This window comes from Xyrauchen texanus, chromosome 7 (assembly GCF_025860055.1).
Source record: "Xyrauchen texanus isolate HMW12.3.18 chromosome 7, RBS_HiC_50CHRs, whole genome shotgun sequence".
Taxonomy (NCBI): domain Eukaryota; kingdom Metazoa; phylum Chordata; class Actinopteri; order Cypriniformes; family Catostomidae; genus Xyrauchen; species Xyrauchen texanus.
The window spans coordinates 14768060-14795194 of record NC_068282.1 but is presented as its reverse complement, the minus strand read 5'-3'; the positions used below and the strand labels follow the sequence as shown (position 1 = coordinate 14795194).

The 27135-nt window shown below is 40.9% G+C and overlaps 1 protein-coding gene across 1 annotated transcript in view; it reads left to right on the top strand.

The window, feature by feature from the left end:
• The window catches only part of LOC127646173 (electroneutral sodium bicarbonate exchanger 1-like), a 54696-nt gene extending 33013 nt beyond the window's left edge, over positions 1 to 21683 (top strand). Inside the window, exons 10-25 of the mRNA XM_052129655.1 lie at positions 164 to 310; positions 448 to 548; positions 688 to 862; positions 1888 to 2021; positions 2437 to 2682; positions 3614 to 3719; positions 6744 to 6905; positions 7419 to 7532; positions 7836 to 7997; positions 9465 to 9716; positions 10942 to 11010; positions 11102 to 11275; positions 11591 to 11722; positions 19940 to 20046; positions 20435 to 20543; positions 20879 to 21683. Coding sequence (XP_051985615.1) covers positions 164 to 310; positions 448 to 548; positions 688 to 862; positions 1888 to 2021; positions 2437 to 2682; positions 3614 to 3719; positions 6744 to 6905; positions 7419 to 7532; positions 7836 to 7997; positions 9465 to 9716; positions 10942 to 11010; positions 11102 to 11275; positions 11591 to 11722; positions 19940 to 20046; positions 20435 to 20543; positions 20879 to 20890 — 2202 coding nt within the window. The 3' untranslated portion in view covers positions 20891 to 21683. The remainder of the gene's footprint in view (positions 1 to 163; positions 311 to 447; positions 549 to 687; positions 863 to 1887; positions 2022 to 2436; positions 2683 to 3613; positions 3720 to 6743; positions 6906 to 7418; positions 7533 to 7835; positions 7998 to 9464; positions 9717 to 10941; positions 11011 to 11101; positions 11276 to 11590; positions 11723 to 19939; positions 20047 to 20434; positions 20544 to 20878) is intronic.
• Positions 21684 to 27135: the final 5452 nt, after the last annotated feature.

The following is a 27135-nucleotide window of genomic DNA, read 5'->3' as shown; positions in this document are numbered from 1 at the left end:
TATTTGTTTTTTAGATGCATGTTTACACCCCTACTCATTGGGTATCAACAGTGCTTTCACCCTAGTCTTTATATAATTATTAATACCATTTAAACATGAAATAAAAACATAATTAAATAATTTTTAGATATTCTTCAATATATATTTGTCATTCCATTGTTAGATTTTCCATGGCGTGGCTTATAAGGCAAAGGACAAGAGTGATTTACTGGCTGGAATAGATGAGTTTCTGGATCAAGTGACTGTTTTGCCTCCTGGAGAGTGGGATCCTTCTATACGCATAGAACCTCCTAAGAGTGTCCCCTCACAAGTATAAAGACAAACGCACACAGAGAAAGACAGCACTTACAGATTTCAGTTCTGAATTGAAACCATTTTAAATGAACAAACTTAAATACAGCATGGTTATTTGATGTAGCCTATTGTATATATGTTTGATTGGAATAGGAAAAAAGAAAGCTACCAGGAGTGCCAAATGGAACAGCTCTTCAGGATGAAGAAGAGCAGCATGCAGAGCACCATGGACCAGAACTACAGAGAACTGGGAGGTGTGTCTGACAAAGCTATTTTATATCATTAAGGACTAAAGGTTAAGGTTAAGAAATTTACATCAGTATTCTATAGAGTTTTCCTGTTTCTCTCCCTCATCTCTCTCTCATTCTCTCTACACTCTTCCTGCATCTGTAGGCTATTTGGAGGATTGATTCTGGATTTGAAGAGAAAAGCTCCATTTTATCTGAGTGATTTTAAAGATGGCCTGAATCTGCAGTGTATAGCTTCATTCCTCTTCCTCTACTGTGCCTGCATGTCTCCTGTCATTACCTTTGGAGGACTTCTAGGAGAGGCTACAGAGGGACAAGTTGTAAGCACACATACACAAACAGTTTTGTTTCTGTGTGGTCTAATAAAGTGGTTCTCAACCTTTTTGACTCAAGCCCCAAAGATTATTTTAATAACTTATTTTAAATTATTTTATGTCATCTTGTGGCCCTCTTGAAAGTTTGTTGATGCCATCTGTTTAAGAACTACAGGTCTAATAGGCAAAGTGAATGTACACTGAGAAAATGTTAACTTAAAAAAGTTATTCATATGGTAACATCTAAATGAACTGTTTTTATTCAAATGATTATTAAACATCACTGAATCAATCTGAATACAATAAGCTAAACAAACAAAACAAATTTTAGGGGTTAAATTAGCTAAAAATATACTCACCGATCCCTTAATTAGGTACATCTGTACACCTACATATTCATGCAATTATTTAATCCAATCATGTGGCAGAATGAGGTTACCTACCGTAGCCTTTCTGTCAGCTCGAACCAGTCTGGCCATTCTCAGTTGACCCCTCTCATCAACATGGCATTTCCGTCTGCAGAACTGCCTCTCAATAGATGTTTTAGAGTAAATTCTAGAGACTGTTGTGTGTGAAAACCCCAGGAGATCAGCAGTTACAGAAGTATTCATACCAGCCCATCTGACACCAACAATCATGCCACTGTTGAAATCACTGAGATCACATTTTACCCCATTCTGATGGTTGATGTGAATATTAACTAAAGCTCCTGACCTGTTTCTGCCTGATTTTATGCATTACACTTCTGCCACACAATTGGCTGATTAGATAATTGCATGAATAAGTAGGTGTACAGGTGTTCCTAATAAAGTGGTTGGTAAGTGTAGATCTTTAAGGTAACAATTGTAGGTTACCACTTTTTACATTGCACTTTGTTCAATGATATTGTTACAGTGTACAGTAAGTGCAAATAACAACAATATCTTCTTGTGATATAAAAGCAAATAAGTCATTTGCATAAGTGACATACACAACACTACAGCTGTATGTCATGCAATAAAATGCTATTTTTGTGAATCTGTGTGTTTCAGAGTGCGATTGAGTCTTTGTTAGGAGCCTCAATGACCGGAGTAGCGTACGCTCTGTTTGCCGGGCAGCCGCTAACTATACTGGGCAGCACTGGACCTGTTCTTGTGTTTGAAAAGATTCTCTTCAAGTTCTGCAAGTCAGTACACACTAGTCCAAATGTTAACAATATTCTTCTTTAGAATTAATCATATATGGTTATGGACTTCCAAAGAGGAAAGACGTGATTTGTGGATTTCTTGCCGAGAATGTATTCATTTATTATCTTAATATACATGTATAACACAATAGCATCTCTCTTTGTCTCTCTGTTTTTCTTTCAAACACATTATTGTTATGACTGATATACTTTAAAATAAGCACACAGTTCATTTCAGGGAATACATAATATATTTGCACTAGTCATTTACTGCTGTTCAGTACTCATATCGGTTATAAATCTGCCTCATTTTTGTTATATTTGTTCAGCAACTAACACAATTAAACGTACAATTGTATTCTTTAATCTAAACCATCTTTATCCTTTCTCTCCTGTCCCTTTTTGTCCCCTATAGAGACTTTGATCTCTCATACCTGTCCTTGCGAACATGTATCGGTCTGTGGACAGCCTTCCTGTGTCTGATTCTTGTTGCGACAGATGCCAGCTCATTGGTCTGTTATATTACACGTTTCACAGAGGAAGCTTTTGCTTCTCTCATCTGTCTCATCTTTATTTATGAGGCCTTGGAGAAGCTTTTCCACCTTAGAGAACTGTACCCCATCAACAGACATGGAGATTTGGACAAGCTCACACTGGCTTAGTGAGTACACACATGAGCTCTGTTCCAAACTCTCGCTCTTCAAACAGACATTCGATTCCTTTGCGCTAAAAGGCCCTGCTCCTGGTTTCAGTTTCTTTCAGCTGAACAAATCGTACAGCTAGTGTGCAATCGTATTTTAGAGTTCTTTGTGTGCAATTAAGTGATTTACATTTGTATGCCTGCATTACTTAGGCTTAGGGCATTGCTTGTATCGCATAGAACAGATGCAAAAAATGAAACATCTCCATGATGTGCATGGTCACACTTTTGTGCCACGATAAACCATTACAACTCTACTAATTTACCTTCATACATATGAGGTTCCATGGATAGGTCTTTACCTAAGAAAGTACAGTAGTTACCTAGAAAGTAGATAGCAAGGCAGCTCTCTTTAAGGTTTTGAACAAACATATAGACACACACACATCTACATTCCCCACACATACTCAAGTTGAAAGTGAAGAATTAAGATCCTGGGAGGGGTTAATTTTTTAGATAATAATTTTCTGGGAAAAATGTATGGATTAATTACTTTCTTTAAAATGATGTCTTAAAATCAACATTAAAAAAAAACTGTTACATTTAAATAGCTTCATGCACATGAATGTTAAAATTATTTTCATTTTCAAGAGAAAATGTCTAGTGAAAGTTTTAAGTCAACCCAAATCAGTGTGCAACAATGACTTTTATCAATGGCAATAAAAGTCAAATGTACACATTTTTTTTTTAATAAGAAGAAACATTACTTTTTATTTTTAAAATATAAGATTTACATTTTAGCTGGATTTGTGTGTGTGTGTGTGTGTGTGTGTGTGTGTGTGTGTGTGTGTGTGTGTGTGTGTGTGTGTGATTTACACAGATTAATTGTTTGTGCCTGCAGATTCATTATTTTTAACACATTCTAACTGTAAAATGTGTTGTGTGCCATCAGCTGTAAGTGTGCAGAGCCTGACAATCCCAGTAATAAAACTCTAGAGCTGTGGAGTCAAAGGAACATCACAGCCTTTGCAGTGCCGTGGAGCAACCTCACTGTAACGGTACCTCACACACTCCCTCATTTAAACAAATCACAAAATCACAAACTGGAACATCCTAACATGACCTTACCTTAAAGGTACACTATGTCATTTTCACTCATCTTTATTCACTCAGCCAATATGATAGAGGTTTGGACTTTATATTAACATCGATCAATGTGGATGCCTCATCACGCAAACTTTTTTCTGGTTACCAGTACCTGTGTAACTTATTCTCAGATGTTTGTTACCCATGATTCATTTATTCCACAATCAAAAGCATATGATAATAGGGTGTTACCAGGATAAAGTGAGTTGCATGGAGTTATTCAGGTTGTTGTCCTAAAACCTAAAGACAATTAGCATTTTAGAGTCATGGCTTTCCTCTAGAATTTCCAATGGATTTTCTTTTAATGATAGTTCTGATTTTGTGTGGTCTGTCCTTAAATTTTGTTTTGTTTTGTCATTGTTTTGTTCTATAAAAGCATCAATTACACACAGTCATACATGTTTTTTTTAAACCGTATGTTGCTAACCAGTTGCTAAAGAACTACAACTACCACAACCATGTGATTGTACATGCTTGACTAAACAGCCATTGTTGTCCTTTTTAGCAACTTGTTAGCAACATACCTAAAAAACACAATGGCTTTAAAAACTATGTTTGAGGTATGTATGTGGGCGATTTTTGATGTAGATCAAAACATGAAAAGTCGAAGAAAGGTAGAAAGGCCTTCGGGAACTGCTAGAGTCAGTCAAGCCGAAAGCCCTCTCCTTGAAGACAGCCCTCCTGGTTGCGCTTACCTCCATCAAGAGGGTTGGGGACCTGCAAGCATTTTCTGTCAGCGACACTTGCCTGGAGTTCAGTCTGGCAGATTCCCAGATGTGATCCTGTGACCCCCGCCGGGCTATGTGCCCAAGGTTCCTACGACCCCTTCAGGGATCAGGTGGTGAGTCTGCATGCACTGCTCCGGGAGGTGGCAGACCCAACCCTGTCATTGCTGTGTCTTGTGCGTGCTTTGCGCACATACTTGGATCGCACACAGAGCTTTAGACAATCTGAGCAGCTCTTTGTCTGCTTCGGCGGACAGCAAAAAGGCAATGCTGTCTCCAAACAGAGACTTGCACACTAGATCACGGATGCCATCGCTCTGGCATACCAGGCTCAGGCCAGTATGCCCCTTTGGGAATACGGGCACACTCTATACCTTTACGAGATTTTACAATCTCCGGGTTAAGCTGGTTTTGTCCCATGTTTCTCAGGTACGAACAGGTAGAGTTTGGTAATACTGAACAACTAGCCAGGTGTATCGCTTGCGTGTAGTGCCCTTCTCCTCCCCTGAGGCAAAAATGTGCGCTTTTACCCCTAGTCGAGTTCACAAAGTCATGGACCCTGGATGTCCTTCCTCCCAAGCCCTGTGGCTCACGAATTGTGAATGCTCCACAGGTGCCAATTACTCCCTGTCGGCAGACCCACATCTCCCTTGGCTACCACCACTAGTTCAAATCCCAGGGCATGCTGTGTGATTACACGAATCCAGTTGGGTCTCCTAAGCAACCAAAATGGCCCAGTTGCTAGGGATGGTAGAGTCACATGGGGTAACATCCTCGTGATCACTAAAATGTGGTTGTAGGTGGGGCGTGTGGTGAGTTGCGTGAGGATGCCGCAGTGGATGGCGTGAAGCCTCCACTCATGCTACATCTAAGTCACGTGGGAGAAAGCTGTCAGTGTGGCGAGTCACTACGCCACCTGAGGACTTGTATAGGCTTCACGCTGCAAACCCTCCCGAATATTCAAGCCAGTGTATTACAGTGCATTATGGGAGTTTTTAGGGAGCAAACTTTTCAGTGCACTGAAACAAATTATTTTGCGATTGAGGCAGCCGTAGAAATGGCCCCCTCCATGATCAGTGCCCTGACTACTGAACTAGGAAGCTGATTGAGAAATACCCTGTAAGTTTATCCCTCACAGCTTTGTTGTCATTCCCATCAAATATTAAAGATGGGGCTACAGATATTAAGGTCTATAGGAAATTCCTGAGAGAACCCATGGAAAATTAGCCTGTTACAAATACTACAAAATTGGCAAATTAGCCTGTTCAAAAACATTTTAATCATGATCAGAAAGCATTTGTCTTAAGATGGTTATTTATATCTTCTGCTTCAGTGTGTCAATAGGAAATATAAATGCTAGACTCCAAACATAACTTTTGAAAATAGAAAAGATTATAATAGAAGAACAGCGAGCCCTGCAACAGATGTCATGACACCCACAAAGCCCGCAACTGAACATCGTGTCAGTCTGAGATTGCATAAAGAGACAGAAGTAATTGAGACAGCCTAAATAGATCTGTGGTGAATTCTCCAAGAAGCTTGTCTGCCATTAACCAAGAAAAAGTGTACCTAGGAGAAATCTGTTTTGAAGGCAAAGGTGACCACTGAATATTGATTTAGCTTTTTTATATTTTCTGGACTTTGTATGACATTATTTGATGAATGAAAACTATTTAGTAGTCATTATTTTTTAATACATCTTCACTATGCAACATTTTTCACAAGTGCCTAAAACGTTTGCACAGTAATGTATAGATACAGTTTATATTATTTGCACCTTAAAAAGGAAAATCAATTTTTAAGTGTGATTTATCTCACTTTATTTTGACCTCAACAAACTCACATTGTCATAAACACCAGTATACAATATCAGGCAGTAAAATGAAATCACTATTTCACTACTTAACATCGCTACAGTATTACATAACCTAAAATGTCCCTATTATTCAAGGCTAACTAAATAAATTACAATATCTTGTGAGGTGACTGTGATCTAAAATTGTGCACAGAAACCCACACACTTTACATTTGGAGTCCTGTTATAACTTTAGTGCGTGTTATTTCACAGTGTTGTCTCACACAGATCGCATTTAGTGCTAATCCTATTTTCACAGCTGAGTCAGCGTCTCGGCTGCCAATACATTTAAACACGAGCCAAACTCTCTATGTGTGTGTGTGTGTCTGTGTGTGTGTGTGTGTGTGTGTGTGTAGGAGTGCTTAGATCTCCAGGGTCAGTTTATTGGACCATCGTGTGGACACCATGGTCCCTACACCCCTGATGTACTGTTCTGGTCATCCATCTTGTTTTTTGGTACCTTTTTCCTGTCCAGCTTCCTTAAACAGTTCAAGACTAGCAGATACTTCCCAACACGGGTAAGGGGAAAATAGTAATTCACAAATGCAAATCGGCATAATCTCTGGCATTTCTGGCACTGTCGTTTGTATGAAATAAATACAATAAATGTGTGTGTGTGTGTGTGTGTGTGTGTGTGTGTGTATGTGTGTGTGTGTGTGTGTGTGTGTAGCGTGTATTTATCACTTTGTGGGGACCAAATGTCCCCATAAGGATAGTAAAACCCAAAATTGTTGACCTTGTGGGGACATTTTGTCGGTCCCCATGAGGAAAACAGCTTATATATCATACTAAATTATGTTTTTTGAAAATGTAAAAATGCAGAAAGTTTTCTGTGAGGGTTAGGTTTAGGGGTAGGGTTAGGTTTAGGGGATAGAATATAAAGTTTGTACAGTACAAAAACCATTATGTCTATGGAAAGTCCCCATAAAACATGGAAACACAACATGTGTGTGTGTGTGTGTGTGTGTGTGTGTGTGTGTGTGTGTGTGTGTGTGTGTGTGTGTGTGTGTGTGTGTGTTTTTGTGATGTAGGTACGATCAGTGATCAGTGATTTTGCTGTGTTCCTCACCATTGTCCTTATGGTCCTGATTGACTATATTATTGGAGTTCCATCCCAAAAATTACAAGTGCCCAGCAAATTCAAGGTATGAATCAATAAACAAAACACACACACTGACATTTGACCGTAATGATGGTGCAAAAATATGTCATGCTTTTTTTTATACAAGAGCTAACAAATACAAAATATATATATATATATATATATATATATATATATATATATATATATATATATATATATATATATAATATTCAGCAAAAATAGCCGCCAATGACCAATCAAGTTTTAGCACCCAATGCAAAACTAATTTTGAATTATGTGAAAATCTCACCGGCAGTTAAGAAATTCATTTTGGTTTATAAGTCTTGCTGGTTATGTTTTGCAGCCTACACGTGATGACCGTGGTTGGCTGATTAACCCCATTGGACGAAACCCGTGGTGGACAGTCCTGGCTGCTTCAATACCTGCTGTTCTCTGCACCATCCTCATCTTCATGGACCAACAGATCACCGCTGTCATTATAAACCGCAAAGAACACAAACTAAAAGTATGAATGTTTTGTCATTTAAAGGTGCACTTAGTCATTTTCATGTAATGTTGCACTGACATCTAGTGGCATAAATGCAGCATCATGCAAAAACAGAAGTTCTCAGTTACCGATAGAGGTCTGTCAGTCATAAACTGGAAGCACAAACCTGGCCTAGACCTGAGACCGTTTGGCCCATCCTTAAATGGTATCATCAAATATTAAGCCCGAAATCACTCACTTTCTTTATTATTTCTTCTCCAAAAAAGTTAATTTGTTGCGATAGGCTGTATTTTGTGTAAGCATTGACAAACGCAGCAACATTCGTAGCAGTATAGTAAACATACACAAGGCATGTAGGCCCCTTAGTTAGCTTACTGTTTATATTATGTATTGAAACTTCTTCGAAACATAACATTTTTGTGACAGCTGCAAAAAAAAAAAAAAAAAAAGAAAAGCTAGAATTAAACAGAACTGCGTGAGATGCAGTTTCAGCTAGATGTAGCGCAAAGGTCAAAGGCATTTGTCCGGCGTGTGTTTATTTAGAAAAGCAACTGAAAAACAATGCAGACGCACGCAAAATCACACTCTGTGTGAACAGCCCCTAACTCGTCTGTTCGAATTAGTGCATGCTACAAGTAAAATAAAAATTAAAAAAAAAAATATATATATATATATATATATATGTTCAGTAAAAATAGCTTATGTTATATTTTATATATTGTGTATTCATTAGATAGATTGAACATGAAGTTGTATCTGTCGGGACCCAGTGTTGTGCCAAAATTAGACTGCCTGCCAGATTCTGACTCCCCGCTATCTGATTGGCCCTTATCCCTAAAGCCCAAACCTACACCCACCCCTATCCCTAAACATAAGAATACTTGGGAGTCAAAATTTGGCACTAAACTGGTATTTTAAGATCATATGACCAGCTGAATTTAGCTTGTTTTATATTTATCTATTCTAATCCCCTATAATTGGACACTTTCACACGCAGAATGTATTCATTATGTCTAACTGCAAATAGACAATTTCTATGATGGCATCAGTAACTAGAGATATACTAGCCGAGAAGTGCCTGACTGTACCCAACAAACCGGTGTAGTGCTGAATTTATACTCCCTAGTACCCTTATGTTTAGGGGTAGGGATGGGCTTTAGTGGAAGGGACCAATGAGGTTAGGGGTGGGTGTAGGGTTGGGCTTTAGGTATAAGGGCCAGTAAGGTAGCTGAGAGTCAGAATCTGGCAAGCAGTCAAATTTCGGCACAACAGCTGCGCTCATAAATGTGCCATATGTATAAAAGCAGCTTTTTCTCTAAGACTGATAAGACTAAAGTCTTTATCTCATGTGAGTGTGTTATTTTAAACATATTTTTCAAAACTACTGTTTTACTATTACTATTTCTTACTATTTTAACATTTAAAAAGCCACCAGCAAAAAAATAGTCAATGTTAGTAAATGTGTGCCTTACTTCCTCTATACAGAAAGGCTGTGGGTATCATTTGGATCTTCTAATGGTTGGAGTGATGTTGGCTGTGTGCTCCATCATGGGGTTGCCCTGGTTTGTTGCGGCAACCGTCCTTTCAATCTCCCACGTCAACAGCTTGAAGCTGGAGTCTGGGAGCTCTGCCCCTGGAGAGCAGCCTCGATTTTTGGGTATTAGGGAGCAGAGACTGACTGGTCTGGTAATTTTTCTACTGATGGGCTGCTCTGTGTTTATGACTGGAGCATTACAGGTACACACACATTCTGTGTTTGTCATTAAATATGTATAGTTGCCCTACATTGTATTTGAATACATGAAGCACACTTAAAAATGGATGAAAGGAATTTTTTAGATATAAAATATTTATCAAAGTGGTATTTATGGTTAATTTATATATGATGACAAAAGCACACCAAAATAAACAAAAATAAACAGAAAACAAAAAAAAATATATATATATATATATATATATATATATATATATATATATATATATATATATATATATATATTTAGACACCTTTCTGGTTGTCAATCTTAGCGGAACAAGTCCATAGTTAAAGGGATAGTCCACCAAAAAATTTAAATTCTCTCATCATATCCTCACCCTCATGCCATCTCAGATGCTTATGACTTTCTTTCTTCTGCAGAACACAAATTAAGATTTTTAGAATATTATCTCAGCTCTTTTGGTCCTTACAATGCTACAAAAAGTGAAGCTACAAAAATCACATTAAGGCCACATAAACGTAATCCATAAGACACCAGTGATTTAATAGGTCTTCTGAAGCGATGCAATCAATTTGGGTGAGAAACAGATCAATATTTAAGTCCTTTTTTTACTATAAATCTCCACTTTCACTTTCAGTATTTGAAAGAGTGTATAAAAGTAAAAGTGGAGATTTATAATAAAAAATGACTTCAATATTGATCTGTGTCTCACCCACATCTATCATACGGCTTCTGAAAATATGGATTTAATCACTGGAGAATTATTGATTACTTTTATTCGGCCTTTATGAGCTTCAAAGTTATGAGCTCCATTCAGTTGCATTGTATGGACCTACAGAGCTGAAATATTGTGCTAAAAATCTTTGTTTGTGCTCTGCAGAAGAAAGAAAGTCATACACATCTGGGATGGCATGAGGGTGAGTAAATGATGAGAGAATTTTAATTTTTAGGTGAACTATTCCTTTAATATGATGAACTACATCTGTTGTTACTCTGGACACCTGTGTGAACTTGAGAGAAGCTGACGTTGGTTAAACATTTTTGGAAAAATTGCTTAATTAAAAAAGTGCAGTTAGTTCTAAGAAAAGGTGTTGCATTATTTGTTTGCAGATGCTACTTGGTTTGATATTTTGTTTCTAATGCAATACAATTCATAAATGTTTAAGTGTGGCTTAAGTGTCCAAATAATGTTTGGGGCCACTGTAGGTAAACATTTGGTTGTAATCATGCCTCTTGTTTCACAGTTCATTCCAATGCCAGTGCTCTATGGTGTTTTTCTTTATATGGGAGTCTCATCTCTTAAAGGCATTCAGGTAGAAACATTCAGCTGACATTGCTGCTGAAAGTACACATGCTCACTGACAGCATTCACTCAACTGTCTTTTTCTGCCCTGTCTTTCTCAGTTCTTTGATCGTCTGATGTTGTTTGGTATGCCACCTAAACACCAGCCGGACTTTATTTATTTACGTCATGTTCCTCTGAGGAAAGTTCACCTGTTCACTGTGACCCAACTGACCTGTCTTGTGCTGCTCTGGGTCATCAAAACCTCCCCTGCTGCAATTGTGTTTCCTATGATGGTATGACCCAAAACATGAGCAAGTACATTGTAGTTTGTGAGCATATGGTGTGCTTATGGTAAGTTGTGTGTGTGATCAGATGGTGTTTTGATACTCGTCATTTCTCTTTTGTATTTTAATATACTTTATGCATTAGCACATCACCAATTCAATACTGTATGCATATAAATTCTCAATGCACATTTAGTGCAAAGTATTGTCTCAGTTTCCAGTTTCTAGTGCAAACTAAGGGATGAAATAATCATTAAATTAGTTGTTGGACCCTGGAAATTATGTCGGATAACAGTAACATAAGTGTGTGTGATTTTCATGCAGGTGCTGGCATTAGTGTTCATCCGTAAGCTACTGGATTTCTGTTTCTCTAAGCGAGAGCTTAGTTACCTAGATGATCTGATGCCTGAGTGGAAGAAGAAGAAGCTGGATGATGATTCCAAAATGGCAGAGGAGGTACTACTAAGTGTAACAAATTAGTTTCAGGACTGAGTGCAGAGAGTGTAATGGGAAAGTTCACCTAAAAATTACAATTCTCTCATAATTTACTCACCTGTAGGACTTTCTTCCATGAAACACAAAGGAAGATGTTAGGCAGAATGTTAGGGACTGACTGTCTTAGTCACCATTCTCATGCAATGTATGGAAAAAAGGTGAAATGAAAGTAAATGGTTACTGAGTCTAACATTCTGCCTAACATCTTTTGTGTTTTTTTTGTGTTTTTTTTTAGTGGGGGTTAACCAATAAAGGCACTTTTTTATTGTATTTTTTCAGTGGTCTTGACCTTCTTCATTGTATTCAACAATTTCAATCATACCAAAGTTAAAAAAAAAATGTTTAACTTAACTTGTTTTTGTAGCATACATAATGCATACCTTTTCACATACTATATAAAAAAACTGTAGGGAGTAGTGTATATACTTCGCAATAAGCTGTATGTATTTCATTTTTTCAAAATTCTGCAAACAAACAGGCTGTTTATATAGACAAATGGAAAATAACACATACAACAATCAAACTAATAGACCCTTTTCCAGGTTTGGAACAAGGAAGTAAACTATTGCAGACCAAACGTCCATAGCTGTGAATGGGATACCAAAGCAAAAATAATTTTTGCATTCCCAAAATGCTGTTAATTTTCCACCAGGGTAGTAACCACAATATACATTGAGAGGGACAAGTCCCCCCCAATAATCAGATATGGCCAGATTGTCTACCCCAATCATTTATGTCCTTGGGACAATGAGGACATCTTAAAGGTACTAAATAATTTTGTGTATTTTCTTTTTGTTTGCCAGCTGACACAGTCTTGTCATTTTACAGATACATCAGTGATGAAAATAAATTCAAATTATATTCTTCTTTTCATTGAGACTGCACAAAAAAGAAAGAAAAGATGACTGAAACAGGCAGATTGCTAGCAATCAGACACAGTGTTTGTCTTGTAATATGAAAAAAGTATCACATTTTGGGCCTTTACTGCATTTAAAGCCTTTATACAGAAAATTACTGCATTCAGCACCACTATTTTAAAAGACCAAAGAGGACCATTATATGTGTGACCTCAACACCCGTGACCCCCACCCCCAATATGGTTTGGTCCCGCCAATGTTCAAGTCATGGTTATGGCCTTGGTTTCCACGATTTTCCACAAGAGAAAAAAAAAACAGAAGCACTGGATTACAACAGTCATAAGAGAGAAATATGCCAAATTTACTGTCACTCAATAACCAGCTGTATTAGAAACGACTCGGTTACTAACGTAACCTCGGTTCCCTGAGAGGAGGGAACGAGTATTGCGTAAGTAGCTTACGCTATGGGAAAACTCAGTTTCTCGAGAAATATTGAAGTCTTTATGTAAAACGCATTGCAGCTGCACAGCAGACAGCGATGAGCGAGGCAGCTCGGTCATTGGCTGTGCCGCGGCAACTGCTCGAACCAATGATGGGGCGACTCTGAACGCGACCAATGGCGCTACCGCTGCAGCGCTCAGAGCCTGCCGAAATTAGCATAGGCAGGCTATATAATGGGCACCCCATCATGCGAAGTTCCTTTAGGTTCAATCGACTGAAGCGTAACTGACCAAGCACAAGCACGGCAGCTTACGCTAATACTCGTTCCCTCCTCTCAGGGAACCGAGGTTACGTTAGTAACCGAGTCGTTCCCTATTGAGAGGTCTCTCCTATTAGCGTAAGTAGCTTACGCTATGGGAACACCATGTAAAACGCCGTGCGTGCTGACTTCGCTCTATAAAACCAGAGGCAGGTGCCTGAGCTTTAAAGCAAAGTGATTATTCCCCAAGCCGCCAACGGCGAGCTATATACAGGGATATTACAGAGCGTCCTTGCCAAGGCGGGGCGCTCTTTGTACAAACACAAGCACACATCTTATGTACTGAGCTTTTTATGTACTGGTACGCATAATAAATCCTCTAAGTCGGTCAGAGACGGACCTTATAAGGAAGGAGGTGATGTCCAGCATACACACACACTCTATTCCATTCTATAGTCAGGCTGATAGAATGTTGGAATGCAATGAAGGGACCTGTAGGTTATAAAACCTGATAAATGTCGAAGGCGAGGCCCAGCCTGCCGCCGCACAAATATCTTCAATGGGTATCCCACTCGACCACGCCCACGAGGAGGCCATGCTCCTCGTAGAGTGAGCTCTGATGCCTAAGGGGCATTGAAGGCCCTTGGCTTCATAAGCCAGCTTATAGCATCCACTATCCAGCTGATATTCTTTGCTTTGAGACAGCGAGACCCTTAGTTCGGCCGCCAAAGCATACAAATAATTGTTCCGTCTGTCTGAACAGGGCAGAACGTTCCAAATATACTCTGAGCGCCCTGACCGGGCAGAGTAAATTTGCGTCGCTTTCGTCTTCTGGGGACGATAGCGCTGCCAGGGATATCACCTGTGCTCTGAAGGGTGTAGAGAGCACTTTAGGAATATACCCGTGCTTTGGCCTAAGGACAACTCTGCAGTCGTTAGGTCCAAATTCCAGGCAAGCAGCGCTTGATGACAGCGCGTGCAGGTCGCCCACTCTTTTAACTGAAGTGAGTGCCAGCAAGAGCATGGTTTTGAGCGAGAGCTGCTTAAGGTGCACGGTTCGGAGAGGTTCGAACGGGGCACCCTTGAGTGCGTCCAGGACCGTGGCCAGGTCCCAGATCGGCACCGAAGGTGGGCGAGGAGGGTTCATCTTCCTAGCGCCTCTTAGGAAACGAACGATCAGATCGTTTTTCCCTAATGAATGTCCTTTATCAGGATTGTGTGACGCCACTATGGCAGCCACATAGACTTTGAGCGTGGAGGGTGTGCGGCCCGCCTCCAGCAGCTCCTGCAAAAAGGCGAGTACACTTGGTATCTGGCACGTTTTGGGGTTCAAACTCTTGGTATCACACCAGTCACTGAACACTTTCCACTTTCGGGCATACAAGCGCCTCGTAGAGGGCGCTCGCGCCTCAGTAATGGTTCTCAAAACTCCACTGGGGAGGTTCTCGGGAACCTGTTGAGGGGCCATGCATGGAGGGCCCACAGATCGGGGCAGGGATGAAGAATCATCCCGCTGGCCTGTCCGAGGAGGTCTTGCCTCAGCGGAATCGGCCATGGGGCAGATTGCATCATCTGTATCAGTTCTGGAAACCACGTCTGGTTTTTCCAGAGTGGGGCTACCAGGAGCACTGCACATTTCACCTCCCTGATCCGACTGATGACCTGAGGTAGCATTGCGATCGGGGGAAAAGCATACAAGGGGCGGCTCGGCCAAACCTGGCACGTGCGCTGCCCTTAGCGAGCGCAGGTGGTGTTGTGACCATAGAATGAGCTCCCTGGCCATAGAGTGCAGGGAGCTCGACCTGAGTCCACCTTGGCGATTTATATACGAAACTACCGTCATGTTGTCCGTTCGGACCAGGACGTGTTCGTTTTTTAGGTACGGAAGCAGGGCTCTGAGAGCCAAGGCGACCGCTTTCATTTCCAGACAGTTTATGTGTAGGCGCTTTTCGGGTTTGACCAAAACCGGAGACAGGCCTGCCCTCGTAAAGGGCCCCCCATCCTATTTTGGAGGCATCTGTCATGATCATTTTTCTCCGCGTACTCACGCCCAGACTCACGCCGGTTTGATACCAGTTGATGGCTTTCCAGGGCATCAGGGCTTTTATACACGCGTGATTCGCTCTGATCAAAAAGTGGCCCGAGCGCCACGCGTGAGTGGGGACACGGCTCTTGAGCCAGCGCTGGAGAGGACGCATGTACAACAATCCTAGCTGGAGTACAGCTGATGCCGAGGCCATGAGACCGAGCATTCTTTGAAATCGTTTGACGGGGGCGTGCGCGCCCGTTCTGAACGATGTTGCAAGGCGTCGAATAGAGAGCGCTCTGATGAGAGGCGCGCTGTCATCTGCACTGAGTCTAGCACTATTCCCAGAAAAGAGATATTCTGGCTGGGGATAGCACGCTCTTTGCAAAATTGATTCTCAGACCCAGGCATTCTAGATGGCTGATAATCCAAGATCTGTGCGTCATTAACTGGTCCTCTGATTGTGATATGATTAGCCAATCGTCGAGGTAATTCAGTATTCGCACTCCCGCTGTCTCAGGGGAAAGTGCCCCGTCCATACATTTCGTGAATGTACGGGGGCCAATGATAGGCGAATGGTAGTACTGTGTACTGGTATGACTGTCCCTCGAAAGCGAATCTCAGAAAGGGCCTGTGATGAGGCGCTATCGGAATGTGAAAGTAAGCGTCTTTCAAATCCACTGATAGAAACCAATCCCCGGGGCGAACTTGCCCGAGGATATGTTTGGTTGTTAACATTCTGAACGAGCGAATCATTAACGCTTTGTTCAGATGTCTGAGATCCAGGATGGGGCGAAGGCCACCGTCCTTTTTCGTAAAAACCCGCCTCGCTCAAAGAGGGAGGAACAGTTTCTATAGCGCCCTTCTCTATCAGTTTGAGCACCTCGGTGCGTAGAACATGTGACACATCTTTTCTCACTTTCGTCTCGACCACCGCTGAAAAGCGGGGTGGTCTGCGGCTGAACTGAAGTGAGTATCCGTGTTTTATTATGTTCAAAACCCATTTCGGCATGTCAGGGATTTTTTCCCAGGCTTCTGCTCGCACAGATATGGGCTGAATGCTGGCTGGGGCGTGTCGCAGTGACGTATGGGCCCCACCGGCAAATCGCTTTGTGCTAACACAGAGTCTACGGCTCTCAGAGGCGCAGGTGCGCGCTGAGCAGCCGTATTGAGTGCTGAGTGCAGGGGTGCGTGTGAGAGTACAGGCACGTGCGCTATCTCCGAGATGCTCACAGCATGAGTCGGAGAGATGCTTGCAACTGTATGAACAGTGTTTTGGGGTGGGGTGCATACATCATAATAGGCACGCGCCACATTCATAAAGCTTTCCGCATTTAGCGGGAGTTTCTTTGCTCGCGCATTGCATCTGTGATGCTTGCGGCATGAAATAGAGAGCTGTTTGAAACTGTATGGGTAGCTGTGTGTAGGGGTGCGTGCAGTACAGCAGGCACGCCGCTACACTTATAGTATTTCCGCTTTTACTGGGGAAGTGTTTATAACTGTGGGAACAGTGCTTGTGTGTAGTGGTGCATACATGACAATAGGCACACAATCTACATTTTTGGGACATCCAGCCTGAACTGGGGAGGTATTTGGCACTGTTTGGACAGTATTGATATGTGGGAATGTATTGACCTCGTTGCTCGTGTGGCTTTCTTCGGCCAGCGGAACGCGAGCGGCGTCGAGCGTCCTTTTCAGGTCTGCTCTTCGGCTGGGAGACGGGCGGCTCTGCCCTGGCTCGCTGCTGCTGCTGGGGCGGTTTCTGAGACGAGCTGGAGCGCTTGGGCAGCAAGTGATGCATAGCTTGCGAATCCTTCCGAGCCTCAGTGAAGCGCTCAGTGAATTCTCTCACCGCCGGTCCAAACAGGCCGCTTGGACTGACAGGCGCGTCAAGAAATGGTGCCTTATCCGCGTCCTTCATCTCCGTTAGCGTTAGCCACAGATGGCGCTCAAGGACGGTCAAATTAGCCATGGCCCGGCCGATGGATTGGGCGGTGGCCTTTGTGGCTCGCAGGGCTACGTCCGTAGCGCTGCGCAGGTCCTTGAAAGCCTCGGGTTCAGGTCCAGACTCGTCCATGGTGCGGAGAAGTTTGGCCTGAAAACTTGTAGGACCGCCATCGAATGCAGCGCTGACGCAGCTTGGCCGGCGGTGGCGTATGCGCGACCGGCGAGAGCTGAGGTGGTTCTGCAGGGCTTCGAGGAGTGAGAAGCTCTGGCCTTCCATCCAGCGGTGGAGGGTGGGCATAGATGGTTGGCCACGGTCTCTTCGAGGGGCGGAGTTGCCACGTAGCCTCTTTCTCTCGCGCCGTCCACTGAGGAGAGCGAGGAAGAAAAAGAAGGCTTTAGGCGAGCAGAGTCGCGGGGCTTTCCACGACTTTGTGAGCTCGTCGTGGACCTCAGGGAAGAAAGGAGAGGGTCTCTGTCGGGAGGCCTGCCGGCGCCTGCAGGAACCACTCGTCCAGCCGGCTGCGGGCGGGTTCTTCCGGGAAGACCAGTCGAGCCCGAGGTCTTCCACGGCTTTTGACAGGATACGGACAATTTCCGAGTCCATGCTGGTGCCAGCGCTCGTGTCCGCTGATGTCGATGGCGCGGGTCGAACAAGCCTGGCCAGTCGTCGGATGCAGCGTCAAGAGAGAGGCTGTCATCCTTTCCATCGTCGTCCCCTGATGTGCCGAACGAGGCGAGACCCACCGCTTTGTTGGAGGGGTGCAGGTCCGCCTCGTGAAGTGGACTGGCGGCGGGAGATTTCTGGTAGCGGTGATGTACGCGGGGACTGAGCCGGCGTGGCGTCACCGAGTCGGCGTGCTCTGGCAGCCTCTGTGAGCGGCGCTTTTCTTGCGCTGCTCGAACAGAGGTGGCAGCACGGTGGAAGCCGGCTCGTTTGCGGTGAAAACGGCAAAGCGAGAGCGCAGCCCGGCGAGGCCCAAGGAGTCGCATTCGGGGCATCCGCTCTGAATGAGTGCAGCTTCTGCGTGGTCCAGACCAAGGCAGCGAGTGCAGATGATGTGCCGATCTCCGTCGTGAAGAGGGCCTCTGCACGAGGCGCAGGCTGAAGGCATTTGAAACAACGCCTTGGAAAATCACTCTTTTACTTTTAAAAGCATCACGGGGGCGAGCGCTTGCAGTAAAGGATATGCGATGCGTGCCGGATGGCGTAGCAGAAGGCTTCGAAGGCAGCTGAAGGCGCTGGCGTCCTCTTAGCAGTCCCGCTGTAAGCTTGTCAACGGCGGTGAAAGACTCCAACAATCCGGAGGATCCAGCGAAGAGAAGGTCTTCGCTGAAGGAGATTAAATCTAAAGGAACTCGCATGACGGGGTGCCCATTATATAGCCTGCCTATGCTAATTTCGGCAGGCTCTGAGCTGCAAGCAGCGAGGCTGACGCCCATTGGTCGCTGCGTTCAGAGTCGCCCGTCATTGGTTCGAGCAGTTGCCGCGGCACAGCCAATGACCGAGCTGCCTCGCTCATCGCTGTCTGCTGTGCAGCTGCAATGTGTTTTACATAAAGACTTCAATATTTCTCGAGAAACTGAGTTTTCCCATAGCGTAAGCTACTTACGCAATAGGAGAGACCTCTCGATAGGGAACCCCATCGCTGCTGTGGTAACTATAAAAAAAAATTGTTAACTAGTTCCAGGGTAATATATTTGAAAGTATGATGTTATAAATTTACAGTAAATAATAATTAAGAAGTAAAAAATATAAAAGCTTGCTAGTTTTATGCTTCTAAATAAGGTGGAAATACGTCAAGTTTTCTAGCAAGTCAGTCCACTGGCGGCCATCTTTAGAATGCTCTCAGGCAGCTATTATTGGGCGACTCACTGTACATCTTGCAATTGCAGTCTTCAGGAATGATCAAGATTTCTAGCTCAATTAAACTTAGAGTTCGTGGAGTGCTAGATGGCACTAGAAAGTGTATTCGAGCTTGAAGTCATGATCGCCAAGGAGACTGCTGATGAAAAATGACTTAAATATTGATCTGTTTCTTACTCACAACTTTCATATCACTTCTGAAGAAAGAAAGTCATACACATCTGGCATGGCATGAGGTTGAGTAAATAATGAGAGAATTTTCATTTTGGGTGAATTATACCTTTAATTGTTTACTTCCCAAAGATTAGATTAGTAATGATTTATAATGATTCAAGGAAATTCTTATGGATACAATGTGGATCAAGTTTAAATGTTCTTTGTCACTTCACCCATATTCACTCTGCAACATTTACAATCCAAATTAAACATGATATTACAACTAGATACAGGCAACACAAGACTGCCCTGAGAAATACACTTTTAGACTTTTTAAATGATACCAGCAAACATTTATTTTAACTAAACTGAAACTGACAAAATGAAGACTAAGCTAAAACTAACAGAAAATCTGTGAAAATGAATGAAAACTAAAACCAATTTGGAATGACAAATTGAATATAAAATAGAAATAAAAACTAAATTAAAAGTCCAAAACTAAAATAACACTGCTATTGAGTCAAACTAGCCAGAATTCAGGTTAGACTGCCCTCTGGTGTTGGCATGGCAGGTCTATTGGTAACATTCAGCTAGTGACTGCTAATTTTTGTGTTTGTTTGAGTACCAGGAATCACAGGAGATGCTGGTTGATGACTGTGAGAAAGAAGACAAAAACACAGTGCAGATCCCAATGGAGACCAAACCTCTACATTCACCTCGAACGCCAGACCTGAGGTACCACATACGTACAAACCTCGACGTCTGTGCCTATATGTTTATACAGACAACCATGGTCCTGAAACCAGTCAAAACTAAGCCAGACTTAACACTTTTGAAATTTTGCTTTAATTTGGCATGTTGCTATTTGCTGAGAGTGACAGAGATGGAAAAACTTTCTATTAAACATGTTGATACTAGTAGCTTTTATAGGCCTATCATGCTGTTACCATCACATTATGATTGTCAAATCCTAGTTTTCTCTGAACACTGTGTAGTGCAGTGATGTCCACTGTGTTTCTGGGTCACGGAAAATGTGTACTTATGTACTATATGTACAAACATTCACCTTGCCACCTTCTCCCCTCCCCTTCCCTCTCCTTGATGGTGCCCTCTTGTTGACCAGGACTGATCCCTCTGATATTAACATATCTGATGAAATGTCTAAAACTACTGTCTGGAAATCCCTTAATTCCAATCACAAGGATACACAACGCTCAAGTACACATAAAAAGGCAAGAACACACATGCACACACACACACACACACTGAATATCTTTTCTCTCCCTTTTATGTGTTTGTTTTTTGTCCATCTCCCAGGATTTCCTTTATTTTTCCTTGGTTAGTACTGTCAATGCGTTGTCTTTGTTGTTTTAGTGCCTGATTTTAGTGAAAATCAGTTAATGGCCCACAATTATGTGCTGAACACAATTTGCACTGTGTCAATTTTGAGAGTTCAGTGGTTAGTAACTATTTAGTAAATTCACAACTGTAATTTTTAAAGTGCTAAAAAAGTTTGTTTTGAGGTGTAATGTATGTTGCTGTCTTTTCTGTATTTTTCTCCTTGCAGGAGGTACCATGACGTAAACCCACAGACTGAGGAAATTATATACTTAGCGTCAGTTGTTTGAAATACAGCTGACTTACAGAAGCAGTTACATGCTAAATATACACAGATATTAGTGAACTCTTTTCCACTTTTTCTGACACACACACACACACACACTCACATAGTGATTTCAGATGTGATTCATGTATAGCTTTGTGAGGGTGGCGTGATGTACAGGTGTGTTAATGTGTGTAAACATATGTGTATAGAGAAGAACATACTCTCTGACCAAATCCAGGTTATTTTTTGTGTTTAATTAAGTTTTCGGAAACAGACATCTCTGTGGTGTGCAGTATGGTGTATGTGCAGATTTTTCATGTCTGGTTCACATTTGTAAAATGTTCTCATTTTTAGCTATACACTTGCTGTAGATATCACTGTATATGTGTGCTTTGTTTATTGTTGAAATAGTAATCAGAAGTGTTTGTGTGTTTAAGCCAAATGGCTGATCATAATTATAACATCAGTTTGAACTATGTATGTGCCAGTATCAATAGCTATCCAATATTTATACCAACATGGCCATGAACCAAATCAATCCTTATCCAATAGATGGTCCTGTCTATTTTATTGAGTGTGTTGTATTGAAATTTGTTAATATTGAGCAATAAAAGGCTTATATATTGTAGCTTGGTGACCAGGGACACTAATGGTTAACTCTGAACTTGAAGCTCCTCAGCTATAAGTGTTTCTATAGTGAGTTTGTCACAACCATTTTAAAGTATCAAGGTGAACTCACGAATAAATGTCCTGGTCACATTTTACCCCAAAGTCAAAAAAAAAAAAAAAATATATATATATATATATATATATATATATATATATATATATATATATATATATATATATATATATATATATTTTTTTTTTTTTTCACATAAAGAATTAAGATTTATTGCAGTGTGATATTATGGTCATGTTAATTCAGTTCTCATGTGTACTGTAAAGCATCCAGATGTTTTATTTTTTAATATAATTCCTATTATTTTCAATTTTGGTGTGTCTCTTTACAGTAATATAGTATTTTTTACTGTAACAGAATGTTTTATATTCAAATCAGCACACAACCAACCATGATATGTAAATAGTTGACAACTTTAATAACAGGCCTCTATAACTTATGGTAATGATAATTGTGATTTGGGGGTTTGCTTAAAGAGACAGTACACACACAAAAAAAATTATCCAATCATTTACTCGCCCTCATGCCATCCCGGATGTGTATGACTTTCTTTCTTCTGCTGAACACAAATTAATATGTTTAGCTCTGTATGTCCTCACAATGCAAGTGAATGCTTAACAAAAAGTTGAAGCACCAAAAAGCACATAAAGACAGCATAAAAGTAATCCATACGACTTTAGTGGTTAACTCTATATCTGCAAAAGTGATATGATAAGTGTGGTTGAGAAAAACAGATCAATATTTAAGTCCTTTTTCACTATAAATTCTCCTCCCTGCCCAGAAAGTGGTGATATGCATGAAGAATGTGAATCGCCTAAAACAAAAGAAGAAGAGTGTGAAAGTGGAGATTTATAGTAAAAAGGGCTTAAAAATTGATCTCTTCTGAAGATATGCATATAACTACTGCAGTCTTATGGATTTTATGTGCTTCTGAACCTTAAAATCTTTGGTACCCATTCCTTGCATTGTATGGACCTACCGAGCTGAAATATTCTTCTAAAAATCTTTGTTTGTGTTCAGTAGAAGAAAGAAATTCATACACATCTGGAATGGCATGAGGGTGAGTAAACAATAGAGAATTGTCAATTCTGGGTGAACTAACACTTCTAATTGTCTCGAAAATTATGTCACAATACAAAAAAAATCTTAGACTGTTCAGACTTTCATTCGAAGACCATTTTCCTGTCATATGCTCCCGTAATAAGCCATTTTCTTTAGACTACCTCCCACATATTTAAAAATAAATCCCACAAACGTTTCTCCACTTAAAGATTTAAAAGTGTGGTTAGATTTTTTAACCTTAGTGGAATAAAATATATTTATTGTTGCACTTTGTGTAGATAAATACTGATATGATTTTATATTTTCAAGGGAACTATTATATAGAGTTTAACAGTATAATACTGTTAGTATAATATATTTTAATACAATTAGTTGAGCAGATGCAGAAAGACACTGGCTGTTAATATGAACATGTTACAACTGTACTCATTTTCTTACAGGACTAGTTGTCTATAAAAGTTATTAAACTGCCTTCACATAACAGGAGAATGTCAGTATATAATTTGGAATGTCAATACAGCTTTGGAATGTTGAAGAATGAGGAATTTTCCCAGCTTGACAAAGTTACAAAACAATTTGTATTGTCCCCTCCATGGCTTTCTTGTCTACGGAAATGTTGTCATTGATTTGATTGTACATGTTATCTTAATGCTGGGATGTGCTCAAAGAATGTCACTCCAATAAATTTTAGTTTTTCTGAAGGAGAAACTGAAGTTTTTATTTGCTAATATGTACTTGTATGTGTCTTCATGTGTCTCTGTTTTCTCCAAGTCGGCTGCATTTATTTTGTGTGTTTGAGAGAGAGAAATAGAGGAAAATATTCTGTAAATTATATTACTCAGTTGTATTTCAACCACAGTGTTGAGTCTTTACTCCTTCAACTCATTGATTTTCTTGTTTTATTGATCCACCCTAATGTCATTTAGGGAGTGTCTGTGAGGGAAGAGGATAGAAAATATCATTAGCTCTCATATAAATTAAATTGAAGTCAACTGAAAGTCCCCACCATGAGAGAAAAATTAAATGTTCATAAGTATTTCTGCTGATTCTACTATGTTTTTTAAGGCTTTTTTATACATTACTGTCTTGAATTGTTTTAGAATACACTAATAACATGGTCATAAATCCATGGATTTGAGTCACGAATTGAATTTTAATTTGTAAAATTAAATTCTAGTTCATACATAGTCATAATGTTAATGTTTTATAATTGCAGTTGTACTGTGATGAGTGATTGTGGGAACATCATACTGTAGAAATACAGTGTCTAATCTAAGGAAGAACAGAACATCATTAATGTTTCAATGAAGTGATATTTATAGTCAGTTGAACACAGATTCTAAATTAACAACTGCTTACCACCTTCATGCATTGATTTCGATAAAAAGTTCACTTTAAGCATCACTTTTCATGGCCTTTGTTCTGATGTTTTTTTTATTATTAATCTTTTAGCTTTTTATTTTGTAATTTCACATTTATTGCAAAAACGTATGCAACATTTAAATTGCTCAATAGTACCGATCACAGTTAAATCCCTTTCCAATTACATTTTGACACATCTATGTGTTTTTTAGACTCTTTATATCTAGGCCTGAAACATTTCTTGCTTGAATAATCTGATTGGAATGTGCATTGAAAAAAAGTCGTCAAATAGTATTTAACATTACTGAATCACCTGAGTAGATTAGGTTACACCAAGAAAACTACATTAAAGGGTTAGATTAGATAGACGTAGATCATTATCCTTACATAAATAAAACAGTATATTCAATGTAGGGATGCTGTGGTGTGAGTTTTTGACGATTAGATTTAGCGTCTGAGAAAAAAATTGTGGTTAACCAGTTTTACGATTATTTGCCAAAATGTTTATTATGCAACAGCACCGGTGTTGCGTGTAAGCATTACAAAGTAACGTTTTACTGTAATTAAATTACTTTTTTCTTGGAAAATTGTAAGTGATTACTCTTAATTTTTTTGTAATTTAATTACAGTTACTTATGATGTACTTGCGTTACATACTGTATAGACAGTCAACAATTCTATATAAAACAATATTGAACTGAAAATGTTACGTCTAATTATGTTATTTGTTTTTTAATTCAATGCTGCCCCTTTAAATTGGCAATATGCCTGCGCGCTTAAGCTCGCGCCAGTATGTTGAGAAATCACTCAAGTGAAGAGGTCGAAATACGGTCGTTTTACAAAATGGAAATATCCCCATTAATACGAGTTTATTACAAATGCAGATAAGAAGACAAATGCAGATCCAAAGCACTTGACACGGCAACATAAACACTTTTGAGAGATCGCAGGGGCTGTTCCATCCAAACGTGTTTTTGCACACGTCTACACTGTTTAAAATGTTTTCTGATGTAATCACATGCTAGACATATATCTTTGACTGCTGCAGGGCGTCTTGCTGTTTTTTTTCGAGTATCACACAGGACCGACTGATTTTAGATTCAATATTCAAAAATTCACCTCGAGGGGGGCTGGGTAGCTCAGTGAGTATTGACACTGACAACCACCTCTGGAGTCGTGAGTTCGAATCCCAGGGCATGTTGAGAGAATCCAGCCGGGTAGAGAGTCACATGGGGTAACCTCCTCATGGTCGCGATTAGTGGTTCTCGCCATAGATATTATATAGAGACTAGATGTCCTATAGGCCTTTATCACAGTGCTCGTGTCGTCACTTCCAATGGCGGATAGTAGCGTAAAGCGACTTCCGGTTTAGTCTGTAGCAATGGCGGCGAGCACAGCGAGGAATTGTTGTTGCGTTCCTAAATGTTCTAATAGTTCAACTAAACAGCCGTATCTCAGTTTCCATTCTTTTCCAACCGATGAAAAAGCGAAGAAAATGTGGATTCATGCTATTCGGTGGGATGAAGGCAAAATTTTTGCAGTTTTAAAAGGGAGTACGTACGTGTGCGGGAAACACTTCACAGAGTCTGACTACTCGTCAACAGCCTATTGTAAACGCTTGAAACGTGGAGTTATACCGTCCAGGTTCGAATGGAACAACTGGGGGAGTGTTCGCCCAAAACGATCCGATGTTTCATCCGATGGAGGCTGAAGTGCGAGCTTTGTCTGTCTCCCGCATTCAAATAAATAGACTTTGTCTCTCGGATGATGACCAAAGAGCAAGTCAGAGCAACCATGCCAGCAAAATTTAAGGAGTACTGCCCAGATGTCCGTGTTATTTTGGACTGTACTGAGATCAGATGTGAAAACCCCACAGCACTTACACTACAGTCAGAGATGTTTTCTTGCTCTTTGGTCATCCAAATAGGCAAAGACCCCAAAACAAGGTACAGAAAATTTGCCCATGTTATGATTACTCGACTGACCGTTGTCGTACTCACATTAAATATATCTGCCAGGACCTTCTCTCGTAGACCTGCAGACACGCGACAGCAATAAAGAAAAAACTCATCAATAAGCTGAAGCTTTCTGTTAGGGCTTGGTCCTGGAACCGTCTCTAGACCATGTCTCTGTGCCTTAGACCAATACACAAGGTTCGATGCTGATGGTTCTATTGATGCCCAGAAAATCCTGAAAATCTTCTCTGAGGGAAAGCGCGTGTAAAATCGGAAGTCGTCATCCGAGAGACAAAGTCTATTTGAATGCGGGAGACAGACAACGCTCGCACTTCAGCCCCCAGCTCTCTAATTCTCTCTGCTGCAGCATCCAAAAGACCAGGACATGGAGGTGTTGAGTAGTCATGGTCTGTGGGTGGGACGGGTCCATAATAGACTACAGGCTGTTCATCACTGATCTCTGATTCACTGCAATGTTGGCGCTTTAACGTTACCTTATCTAGCACATCGGATCGTTTTGGGCGAACACTCCCCCAGTTGTTCCATTCGAACCTGGACAGTATAACTCCACGTTTCAAGCTTTTACGATCGGCTGTTGACGAGTAGTCAGACTCTGTGAAGTGTTTCCCGCACACGTACATACTCCCTTTTAAAACTGCAAAACGTTTGCCTTCATCCCGCCGAATAGCATGAATCCACATTTTCTTCGCTTTTTCATCGGTTGGAAAAAAATGGAAACTGAGATACGGCTGTTTAGTTGAACTATTAGAACATTTAGGAACGCAACAACAATTCCTCGTTGTGCTCGCCGCCATTGCTACAGACTAAACCGGAAGTCGCTTTACGCTACTATCCGCCATTGGAAGTGACGACACGAGCACTGTGATAAAGGCCTATTGGCCGCTGCGCACTGAGAAATACGGCCGCCATCTTAAACCGGTCGTACTCCTAGTTTCGTTGCGCGGCAGCAGTTAAGATGCCAGAGCACTGTGGAGCATTTTCCTGTTCTAATCGGCGGACCATCGCAAATAGGGCCCGGGGGATTACTTTTCACAAGTAAGTTTTAACATTAGCGTACTATTGGTTGTATTTTGTGAATAGAATATTACCAGATAATTGAGAAGGAGCAAGGATCTTTGATATTACTGTACTGAAAT